The sequence below is a fragment of the Thunnus albacares genome, chromosome 24, assembly GCF_914725855.1.
Source record: "Thunnus albacares chromosome 24, fThuAlb1.1, whole genome shotgun sequence".
Classification (NCBI taxonomy): domain Eukaryota; kingdom Metazoa; phylum Chordata; class Actinopteri; order Scombriformes; family Scombridae; genus Thunnus; species Thunnus albacares.
In genome coordinates this window covers 20349865-20364994 of record NC_058129.1, presented here as the reverse complement: position 1 = coordinate 20364994, position 15130 = coordinate 20349865, and the positions used below count along the sequence as shown (strand labels likewise).

Here is a 15130-nt window from a genome sequence, read left to right as displayed (position 1 = left end):
TGTGTGTCTGTGTGTGTGTGTGTGTGTGTGTGTCTGTGTGTGTGTCTGTGTGTGTGTGTAGCGCTGCCTAAAGAGTACGAGCGGATTGGCCGAGCCTTCAGTAACCTGTCAGCTGTGTTCAGCAGCAGCAAATATCCAGGTGAGCAGAGAGGAAACACGTTAACCAGGAAGCAGGAAGTGTCCTTCATGTTTTCAGAGTAAAGGTGTTTGTGTTGGTGCGTTCAGGGACAATCAGAGGTTTGACAATCAGAGAATAAAGTCAGATGATCAACAGGTTAATGTGACGGTGGTTGTTTCTTCAAGTAAAGAAGGGAAATGTCAGTCATGTGTCAGGTTCATTATTTATATTTTTATATATTTTATTATTCCAAAGATGTTCTAAAGAGTTTATTTGTTGATGTTTGTGTTTTCAGGAGAAGAGACGCTGACTGAAGCTCTGACTGCTGCTGGAAAAACATACGAGGAGATCGCAGAGATAGTCGCACAGCAGGTAAAACACACACACACACACACACACACATATATATATATATATACATAATAATACACACACATATGAAGATAAAATATATACAAATGTTGAAATATAAATTATAATCTTTATACTCATTACTGCCTGGATCAGTATGGATTAATTATATTTGTATGTTTATCATGCTTCTCAACTTATATTAAATATTGTAAATAATATTATTTTATATATAATATTTACAGTACTTAATGAGTATTTTATTTATTTATGCTGAACGTGTGATCTAGAATGACCTCTGACCTCTGACCTGTGTTGACCTGCAGCCTCAGAAGGATCTTCACTTCCTGTTGGAGACAAACGGCGAGTACAAGGGGCTGCTGGGATGTTTCCCAGAAATCATTGCTGTACACAAGGTACTGCAGTAGTAGAGTACTACACACACAGTACTAGTACACACAGTAATACTACACACAGTAGCACTACACACACAGTACTAGTACACACAGTAATACTACACACAGTAGCACTACACACACAGTACTAGTACACACAGTAATACTACACACAGTAGCACTACACACACAGTACTAGTACACACAGTAATACTGCACACAGTAATACTACACACAGTAGTACTACACACACAGTACTAGTACACAGTAATACTACACACAGTAGCACTACACACACAGTACTAGTACACACAGTAATACTGCACACAGTAATACTACACACACAGTACTAGTACATACAGTAATACTACACACAGTAGTACTACACACACAGTACTAGTGCACACAGTAATACTACACACAGTAATACTACACACAGTAATACTACACACAGTAGTACTACACACACAGTACTAGTACACACAGTAATACTACACACAGTAGCACTACACACACAGTACTAGTGCACACAGTAATACTACACAGTAGTACTACACACACAGTACTAGTACATACAGTAATATCACACAGTAGTACTACACACACAGTACTAGTACATACAGTAATACCACACAGTAGTACTACACACACAGTACTAGTACACACAGTAATACCACACAGTAGTACTACACACACAGTACTAGTACATACAGTAATACCACACAGTAGTACTACACACACAGTACTAGTACATACAGTAATACCACACAGTAGTACTACACACACAGTACTAGTACACACAGTAATACTGCACACAGTAATACTACACACACAGTACTAGTACACACAGTAATACTACACACAGTAGCACTACACACACAGTACTAGTACATACAGTAATACTACACACACAGTACTAGTACACACAGTAATACTACACACAGTAGCACTACACACACAGTACTAGTACATACAGTAATACTACACACACAGTACTAGTACACACAGTAATACTACACACAGTAGCACTACACACACAGTACTAGTGCACACAGTAATACTACACAGTAGTACTACACACACAGTACTAGTACATACAGTAATATCACACAGTAGTACTATACACACAGTACTAGTACATACAGTACTTAGTATACAGAAATATATAAAGTAGCACAGAGCTTATACTGTGATACAGGTTCAGATCAGTGCTGAGCACTAAAAACATTCACAGATCTAAAAGTGAAGGTTCACATCAGAAAATATTAATGCACGTATCAAATACATGACTTACACACTCTCATCTATATGTACGATATACAAAATATAGTCTACAAAGCTGACATGTTAACACTAGGGGTGCAACGGATCACAAACTCACGGTTCGGATCGTATCACGGATTTGAGTCAAAGAAATAAAACTTTGTTTTCTATATATCTGTAACACACTGACAGCCAGGAACAGCAAGGAACTTTCGCCCATGGTCTTAAATGAAAACAACATTTAAGATGTCCAATGTTTAAATAAAATAAAATAAAATATATAAAATATTAAATGCTCAGTTATTGCAATATGAGGCATGAAACCTTCCTCTTTTAAACAGTGAATGAAACAGCCTCTGTCCACATCATCAAAACCTGATGATAACAAACATTCACCGCTAACACCAGTTAGCAGCTAGATGCTAATTAGCTGCTCAGCTGCAGCACATTAAACAGCAGGTAAACAACTCGAATGTCACATCAGACCCGTTGATGCTGGTTTTATCGTTGCTCTTCAAAATCCCTGTTAGCGACACGCTGTCTGTCCGTGACTTGTACATACAGCAGTTTGTTTACTTTGTCTTAAATGAGACATTAAATTTTGCAATTAATCCACAGTTCATATGCCTGTCAAACCGTGGGGGGCGATCCGTACGGATCACAGATCAACTACGATCAGTTACACCAGTAGTTAACACTTGTTATTCTATTTAACTTTAAGCTTATTACTCAATATACAGCTCGGTTTAAAAACAAACTAAAGAAACTGTCAGAAGCAAGCAGCCAGACCTCCTGCACACTCATTCACTAATCACACAACATCAACAGGGGACTGAACAAACACTCAATTAAAAAGTCAGCTCACTGTAACTTCAACAAGCAAACTAACGTTACCCACAACACATTATATGATCTCTGCTGCATTTTTGTTAAGGAGATTTAAAAAAACACAAAAAAGCCACACAGAGACATTTAACCATCAGAGATATAATTAGCGACCAAAGAGACAGAGAGAGAGAGAAGCTGTATCTGACTCACGTTATCTGACGTCTTCTTTCTATCATGGAGATGAAGTATTCATGTCACAACGTCCATTTGTGACTGTTGGTCATCTTGTTTGTTAGTTAACAGAACTTTATGGCTGCTGGTTAACCAGTCTGATATCATTAGCAACAATGACAAACAAGCTAACTCTCTTGGTTGTTTCTCCGGTTGCTTCTCTCTCCAGCCTCCCCGGCAGCGTCCTGCTGCTGCTGCGCTGCACAGTCCAGATAATTTCTCCTGTTAGCTTAACAACAGTCCTTAGCAGTCCTTCCATGGATGTATAAAGAGTCCTTCAGGCTGCTACAACAAGCTAACTGTTGTATTGGCTAAGCGAGGAGCTGCTGCTACTCTGCCTTACAGTGGAGAGAATTGAAGATGAAATCTGGAAACTATCATTGGACCAACTCGATGTCAATATTGCATTCTGGTTGTTGATTGGTTAGGGAGGACAGCCTCCATTTTACGTGTCATGGCCAATCACAGATTAGCATGAAAAAAAATGAAATACATTGAGTCTAATGTAAGAGATCCCGCCCTGCGGAGGACAGCAGGCACCCGTCCTCCTCTGTCCCCCACTCCAACTTATTTTTTTAGGACGTCGACAGAAACAAAAGTGAAACATTAACTGTTTTTAATGAGATGCAATGATGTCATGAAGGGTGTGTGTGTGTGTGTGTTTGTGTGTGTGAGTGCACGTCTGTGTGTGTGTGTGTGTGTGTGTGTGAGTGCACGTCTGTGTGTGTGTGTGTGTGTGCAGGCTGCAATAGACAAAGTGAAGGAAGGAGATCGTTTAGTTTCTGCAGGAAAAATCAGCAACAACGACCGAAAAACCCTGAATCATCGAATCAGCTGCATGAGCTACACACTGCAGGGTAACACACGATACACACACTGTACTACACACTGTACTACACACTGCAGGGTAACACACAATACACACACTGTACTACACACTGCAGGGTAACACACAATACACACACTGTACTACACACTGTACTACACACTGCAGGGTAACACACAATACACACATTGTACTACACACTGTACTACACACTGCAGGGTAACACACAATACACACACTGTACTACACACTGTACTACACACTGCAGGGTAACACACAATACACACACTGTACTACACACTGCAGGGTAACACACAATACACACACTGTACTACACACTGCAGGGTAACACACGATACAAACACTGTACTACACACTGTACTACACACTGCAGGGTAACACACGATACAAACACTGTACTACACACTGCAGGGTAACACACGATACAAACACTGTACTACACACTGTACTACACACTGCAGGGTAACACACGATACACACACTGTACTACACACTGTACTACACACTGCAGGGTAACACACAATACACACACTGTACTACACACTGTACTACACACTGCAGGGTAACACACGATACAAACACTGTACTACACACTGCAGGGTAACACACGATACACACACTGTACTACACACTGTACTACACACTGCAGGGTAACACACAATACACACACTGTACTACACACTGCAGGGTAACACACGATACACACAATACACACTGTCCTACACACTGCAGGGTAACACATGATACACACAATACACACTGTACTACACACTGCAGGGTAACACACGATACACACAATACACACTGTCCTACACACTGCAGGGTAACACACGATACACACAATACACACTGTACTACACACTGCAGGGTAACACACGATACACACAATACACACGATACTACACACTGCAGGGTAACACACGATACTACACACTGTACTACACACTGTACTACACACTGCAGGGTAACACACAATACACACACTGTACTACACACTGTACTACACACTGCAGGGTAACACACGATACTACACACTGTACTACACACTGTACTACACACTACAGGGTAACACACAATATACACACTGTACTACACACTGTACTACACACTGCAGGGTAACACACGATACACACAATACACACTGTACTACACACGATACTACACACTGTACTACACACTGCAGGGTAACACACAATACACACACTGTACTACACACTGCAGGGTAACACACAATACACACACTGTACTACACACTGTACTACACACTGCAGGGCAACACACAATACACACACTGTACTACACACTGTACTACACACTGTACTACACACTGCAGGGTAACACACGATACACACACTGTACTACACACTGTACTACACACTGCAGGGTAACACACAATACACACACTGTACTACACACTGCAGGGTAACACACGATACACACAATACACACTGTACTACACACTGCAGGGTAACACACGATACACACAATACACACTGTACTACACACTGCAGGGTAACACACGATACACACTATACACACTGTACTACACACTGCAGGGTAACACACGATACTACACACTGTACTACACACTGTACTACACACTGCAGGGTAACACACAATACACACACTGTACTACACACTGTACTACACACTGCAGGGTAACACACAATACACACACTGTACTACACACTGTACTACACACTGCAGGGTAACACACAATACACACACTGTACTACACACTGTACTACACACTGCAGGGTAACACACGATACTACACACTGTACTACACACTACAGGGTAACACACAATATACACACTGTACTACACACTGTACTACACACTACAGGGTAACACACAATATACACACTGTACTACACACTGTACTACACACTGCAGGGTAACACACGATACACACAATACACACTGTACTACACACGATACTACACACTGTACTACACACTGCAGGGTAACACACAATACACACACTGTACTACACACTGTACTACACACTGCAGGGTAACACGATACACACACTGTACTACACACTGTACTACACACTGCAGGGCAACACACAATACACACACTGTACTACACACTGTACTACACACTGCAGGGTAACACATGATACACACAATACACACTGTACTACACACTGTAATACACACTGCAGGGTAACACACAATACACACACTGTACTACACACTGCAGGGTAACACACAATACACACGATACACACACTGTACTACACACTGTACTACACACTGCAGGGTAACACACGATACACACACGGTACTACACACTGTACTACACACTGCAGGGCAACACACAATACACACACTGTACTACACACTGTACTACACACTGCAGGGTAACACATGATACACACAATACACACTGTACTACACACTGTACTACACACTGCAGGGTAACACACAATACACACACTGTACTACACACTGCAGGGTAACACACAATACACACACTGTACTACACACTGTACTACACACTGCAGGGTAACACACGATACAAACACTGTACTACACACTGTACTACACACTGCAGGGTAACACACGATACTACACACTGTACTACACACTGTACTACACACTACAGGGTAACACACAATATACACACTGTACTACACACTGTACTACACACTACAGGGTAACACACAATATACACACTGTACTACACACTGTACTACACACTGCAGGGTAACACACGATACACACAATACACACTGTACTACACACGATACTACACACTGTACTACACACTGCAGGGTAACACACAATACACACACTGTACTACACACTGTACTACACACTGCAGGGTAACACACGATACACACACTGTACTACACACTGTACTACACACTGCAGGGTAACACACAATACACACATTGTACTACACACTGTACTACACACTGCAGGGTAACACACAATACACACACTGTACTACACACTGTACTACACACTGCAGGGTAACACACAATACACACACTGTACTACACACTGCAGGGTAACACACAATACACACACTGTACTACACACTGCAGGGTAACACACAATACACACACTGTACTACACACTGCAGGGTAACACACGATACAAACACTGTACTACACACTGTACTACACACTGCAGGGTAACACACAATACACACACTGTACTACACACTGTACTACACACTGCAGGGTAACACACGATACAAACACTGTACTACACACTGCAGGGTAACACACGATACACACACTGTACTACACACTGTACTACACACTGCAGGGTAACACACAATACACACACTGTACTACACACTGCAGGGTAACACACGATACACACAATACACACTGTCCTACACACTGCAGGGTAACACACGATACACACAATACACACTGTACTACACACTGCAGGGTAACACACGATACACACAATACACACTGTCCTACACACTGCAGGGTAACACACGATACACACAATACACACTGTACTACACACTGCAGGGTAACACACGATACACACAATACACACTGTCCTACACACTGCAGGGTAACACACGATACACACAATACACACTGTACTACACACTGCAGGGTAACACACGATACACACAATACACACGATACTACACACTGCAGGGTAACACACGATACTACACACTGTACTACACACTGTACTATACACTGCAGGGTAACACACAATACACACATTGTACTACACACTGTACTACACACTGCAGGGTAACACACGATACTACACACTGTACTACACACTGTACTACACACTACAGGGTAACACACAATATACACACTGTACTACACACTGTACTACACACTGCAGGGTAACACACGATACACACAATACACACTGTACTACACACGATACTACACACTGTACTACACACTGCAGGGTAACACACAATACACACACTGTACTACACACTGCAGGGTAACACACAATACACACACTGTACTACACACTGTACTACACACTGCAGGGCAACACACAATACACACACTGTACTACACACTGTACTACACACTGTACTACACACTGCAGGGTAACACACGATACACACACTGTACTACACACTGTACTACACACTGCAGGGTAACACACAATACACACACTGTACTACACACTGCAGGGTAACACACGATACACACAATACACACTGTACTACACACTGCAGGGTAACACACGATACACACTATACACACTGTACTACACACTGCAGGGTAACACACGATACACACTATACACACTGTACTACACACTGCAGGGTAACACACGATACTACACACTGTACTACACACTGTACTACACACTGCAGGGTAACACACAATACACACACTGTACTACACACTGTACTACACACTGCAGGGTAACACACAATACACACACTGTACTACACACTGTACTACACACTGCAGGGTAACACACAATACACACACTGTACTACACACTGTACTACACACTGCAGGGTAACACACGATACTACACACTGTACTACACACTGTACTACACACTACAGGGTAACACACAATATACACACTGTACTACACACTGTACTACACACTACAGGGTAACACACAATATACACACTGTACTACACACTGTACTACACACTGCAGGGTAACACACGATACACACAATACACACTGTACTACACACGATACTACACACTGTACTACACACTGCAGGGTAACACACAATACACACACTGTACTACACACTGTACTACACACTGCAGGGTAACACACGATACACACACTGTACTACACACTGTACTACACACTGCAGGGCAACACACAATACACACACTGTACTACACACTGTACTACACACTGCAGGGTAACACATGATACACACAATACACACTGTACTACACACTGTACTACACACTGCAGGGTAACACACAATACACACACTGTACTACACACTGCAGGGTAACACACAATACACACGATACACACACTGTACTACACACTGTACTACACACTGCAGGGTAACACACGATACACACACTGTACTACACACTGTACTACACACTGCAGGGCAACACACAATACACACACTGTACTACACACTGTACTACACACTGCAGGGTAACACATGATACACACAATACACACTGTACTACACACTGTACTACACACTGCAGGGTAACACACAATACACACACTGTACTACACACTGCAGGGTAACACACAATACACACACTGTACTACACACTGTACTACACACTGCAGGGTAACACACGATACAAACACTGTACTACACACTGTACTACACACTGCAGGGTAACACACGATACTACACACTGTACTACACACTGTACTACACACTACAGGGTAACACACAATATACACACTGTACTACACACTGTACTACACACTACAGGGTAACACACAATATACACACTGTACTACACACTGTACTACACACTGCAGGGTAACACACGATACACACAATACACACTGTACTACACACGATACTACACACTGTACTACACACTGCAGGGTAACACACAATACACACACTGTACTACACACTGTACTACACACTGCAGGGTAACACACGATACACACACTGTACTACACACTGTACTACACACTGCAGGGCAACACACAATACACACACTGTACTACACACTGTACTACACACTGCAGGGTAACACATGATACACACAATACACACTGTACTACACACTGTACTACACACTGCAGGGTAACACACAATACACACACTGTACTACACACTGCAGGGTAACACACAATACACACACTGTACTACACACTGTACTACACACTGTACTACACACTGCAGGGTAACACACGATACACACACTGTACTACACACTGTACTACACACTGCAGGGCAACACACAATACACACACTGTACTACACACTGTACTACACACTGCAGGGTAACACATGATACACACAATACACACTGTACTACACACTGTACTACACACTGCAGGGTAACACACAATACACACACTGTACTACACACTGTACTACACACTGCAGGGTAACACACAATACACACACTGTACTACACACTGCAGGGTAACACACAATACACACACTGTACTACACACTGTACTACACACTGCAGGGTAACACACAATACACACACTGTACTACACACTGTACTACACACTGCAGGGTAACACACGATACACACACTGTACTACACACTGTACTACACACTGCAGGGTAACACACAATACACACATTGTACTACACACTGTACTACACACTGCAGGGTAACACACAATACACACACTGTACTACACACTGTACTACACACTGCAGGGTAACACACAATACACACACTGTACTACACACTGCAGGGTAACACACAATACACACACTGTACTACACACTGCAGGGTAACACACAATACACACACTGTACTACACACTGCAGGGTAACACACGATACAAACACTGTACTACACACTGCAGGGTAACACACAATACACACACTGTACTACACACTGTACTACACACTGCAGGGTAACACACGATACAAACACTGTACTACACACTGCAGGGTAACACACGATACACACACTGTACTACACACTGTACTACACACTGCAGGGTAACACACAATACACACACTGTACTACACACTGCAGGGTAACACACGATACACACAATACACACTGTCCTACACACTGCAGGGTAACACACGATACACACAATACACACTGTACTACACACTGCAGGGTAACACACGATACACACAATACACACTGTCCTACACACTGCAGGGTAACACACGATACACACAATACACACTGTACTACACACTGCAGGGTAACACACGATACACACAATACACACGATACTACACACTGCAGGGTAACACACGATACTACACACTGTACTACACACTGTACTATACACTGCAGGGTAACACACAATACACACACTGTACTACACACTGTACTACACACTGCAGGGTAACACACGATACTACACACTGTACTACACACTGTACTACACACTACAGGGTAACACACAATATACACACTGTACTACACACTGTACTACACACTGCAGGGTAACACACGATACACACAATACACACTGTACTACACACGATACTACACACTGTACTACACACTGCAGGGTAACACACAATACACACACTGTACTACACACTGCAGGGTAACACACAATACACACACTGTACTACACACTGTACTACACACTGCAGGGCAACACACAATACACACACTGTACTACACACTGTACTACACACTGTACTACACACTGCAGGGTAACACACGATACACACACTGTACTACACACTGTACTACACACTGCAGGGTAACACACAATACACACACTGTACTACACACTGCAGGGTAACACACGATACACACAATACACACTGTACTACACACTGCAGGGTAACACACGATACACACTATACACACTGTACTACACACTGCAGGGTAACACACGATACACACTATACACACTGTACTACACACTGCAGGGTAACACACGATACTACACACTGTACTACACACTGTACTACACACTGCAGGGTAACACACAATACACACACTGTACTACACACTGTACTACACACTGCAGGGTAACACACAATACACACACTGTACTACACACTGTACTACACACTGCAGGGTAACACACAATACACACACTGTACTACACACTGTACTACACACTGCAGGGTAACACACGATACTACACACTGTACTACACACTGTACTACACACTACAGGGTAACACACAATATACACACTGTACTACACATTGTACTACACACTGCAGGGTAACACACGATACACACAATACACACTGTACTACACACGATACTACACACTGTACTACACACTGCAGGGTAACACACAATACACACACTGTACTACACACTGTACTACACACTGCAGGGTAACACACGATACACACACTGTACTACACACTGTACTACACACTGCAGGGCAACACACAATACACACACTGTACTACACACTGTACTACACACTGCAGGGTAACACATGATACACACAATACACACTGTACTACACACTGTACTACACACTGCAGGGTAACACACAATACACACACTGTACTACACACTGCAGGGTAACACACAATACACACGATACACACACTGTACTACACACTGTACTACACACTGCAGGGTAACACACGATACACACACTGTACTACACACTGTACTACACACTGCAGGGCAACACACAATACACACACTGTACTACACACTGTACTACACACTGCAGGGTAACACACGATACACACACTGTACTACACACTGTACTACACACTGCAGGGCAACACACAATACACACACTGTACTACACACTGTACTACACACTGCAGGGTAACACATGATACACACAATACACACTGTACTACACACTGTACTACACACTGCAGGGTAACACACAATACACACACTGTACTACACACTGCAGGGTAACACACAATACACACACTGTACTACACACTGTACTACACACTGCAGGGTAACACACGATACAAACACTGTACTACACACTGTACTACACACTGCAGGGTAACACACGATACTACACACTGTACTACACACTGTACTACACACTACAGGGTAACACACAATATACACACTGTACTACACACTGTACTACACACTACAGGGTAACACACAATATACACACTGTACTACACACTGTACTACACACTGCAGGGTAACACACGATACACACAATACACACTGTACTACACACGATACTACACACTGTACTACACACTGCAGGGTAACACACAATACACACACTGTACTACACACTGTACTACACACTGCAGGGTAACACACGATACACACACTGTACTACACACTGTACTACACACTGCAGGGCAACACACAATACACACACTGTACTACACACTGTACTACACACTGCAGGGTAACACATGATACACACAATACACACTGTACTACACACTGTACTACACACTGCAGGGTAACACACAATACACACACTGTACTACACACTGCAGGGTAACACACAATACACACACTGTACTACACACTGTACTACACACTGTACTACACACTGCAGGGTAACACACTGTACTACACACTGTACTACACACTGCAGGGCAACACACAATACACACACTGTACTACACACTGTACTACACACTGCAGGGTAACACATGATACACACAATACACACTCTACTACACACTGTACTACACACTGCAGGGTAACACACAATACACACACTGTACTACACACTGTACTACACACTGCAGGGTAACACACAATACACACACTGTACTACACACTGCAGGGTAACACACAATACACACACTGTACTACACACTGTACTACACACTGCAGGGTAACACACAATACACACACTGTACTACACACTGTACTACACACTGCAGGGTAACACACAATACACACACTGTACTACACACTGTACTACACACTGCAGGGTAACACATAATACACACACTGTACTACACACTCTACTACACACTGCAGGGTAACACACAATACACACACTGTACTACACACTGTACTACACACTGCAGGGTAACACACAATACACACACTGTACTACACACTGTACTACACACTGCAGGGTAACACACAATACACACACTGTACTACACACTGTACCACACACTGCAGGGTAACACACAATACACACACTGTACTACACACTGTACTACACACTGCAGGGTAACACACAATACACACACTGTACTACACACTGTACTACACACTGCAGGGTAACACACGATACACACACTGTACTACACACTGTACTACACACTGCAGGGTAACACACAATACACACACTGTACTACACACTGTACTACACACTGCAGGGTAACACACAATACACACACTGTACTACACACTGTACCACACACTGCAGGGTAACACACAATACACACACTGTACTACACACTGTACTACACACTGCAGGGTAACACACAATACACACACTGTACTACACACTGTACTACACACTGCAGGGTAACACACGATACACACACTGTACTACACACTGTACTACACACTGCAGGGTAACACACAATACACACACTGTACTACACACTGTACTACACACTTTTCTACACACCTGTGTTGTAATCCAACTCCGTCTGTCTCCTGACAGCTGAGATGAATCATTTCCATAGCAACCGTATCTACGACTACAACAGAGTGATGCAGCATTACCTGGAGGAACAGGTGACCTTCTACCAACAGGTGAGGGGGGATGTGTGAGTATGTGCATGTGAGTATGTGTGTGTGTGTGTGTGTGTGTGTGTGTGTGCGTGAGTATGTGTGTGTGTGTGTGTGTGTGAGTATGTGTGTGTGTGTGTGTGTGTGTGTGTGTGTGTGCGTGAGTATGTGTGTGTGTGTGTGCGTGAGTATGTGTGTGTGTGTGTGTGTGTGTGTGTGAGTATGTGTGTGCGTGTGTGTGTGATTATGTGTGTGTGTGCACGTCCGTGTGTGTGTGAGTATGTGTGTGCGCGCATTTGTGTGTGTGTGTCGGGGGGGTGTCAGGTGCAGGAATGTATCGTTGTGTGATGTCATCTCCTCTCTGCTCTCTGATTGGTCAGATCGCTGATAAGCTGAGAGGAGCTCTGAGCCAGTTCACCACACTGTGAGGATGACGTCACCGATGACGTCACCGATGACATCACCGATGACATAAATCTGTCACATCTTTCTGTTATATGAGAAATAGATTTAATATCAATAGAGCTGATCACACTGATTGATTATTTTTCTGACACTTTGATATAAAACATTTATTTAAAATCTTTAATCTTTAATGTTCTTTTACATGTTTAACATTGTTCACATTAAATTCATCTTTTATCTCTTTAGTCTGTTTGGTCTTTATTCATTAATTATCATCATATTAAAAACATTATTGATTGTTACATATACATTGTTATACTGTATATTTATATATAAATATTTAATATGTAAATATGTTTTTACAATTGTAAATTAAATTTGTTTACATTGAATTTGATTTTTATAATGATCTCATAATAGTAATATTAAT

The 15130-nt window shown here is 42.5% G+C and overlaps 1 protein-coding gene across 3 annotated transcripts in view; it reads left to right on the top strand.

Annotated features, from left to right (window-relative positions):
- LOC122976080 (sorting nexin-9-like) overlaps nt 1–14945 on the top strand; it is a 26387-nt gene extending 11442 nt beyond the window's left edge. For all 3 annotated transcript variants that reach the window (XM_044344369.1, XM_044344370.1, XM_044344371.1), the window contains 6 exons: nt 62–139; nt 414–490; nt 796–885; nt 3929–4043; nt 14228–14319; nt 14676–14945. In XM_044344369.1, the coding sequence (XP_044200304.1) occupies nt 62–139; nt 414–490; nt 796–885; nt 3929–4043; nt 14228–14319; nt 14676–14723 (500 nt within the window). In that variant the 3' untranslated portion in view covers nt 14724–14945. The remainder of the gene's footprint in view (nt 1–61; nt 140–413; nt 491–795; nt 886–3928; nt 4044–14227; nt 14320–14675) is intronic.
- The last annotated feature ends 185 nt before the right edge of the window (nt 14946–15130 follow it).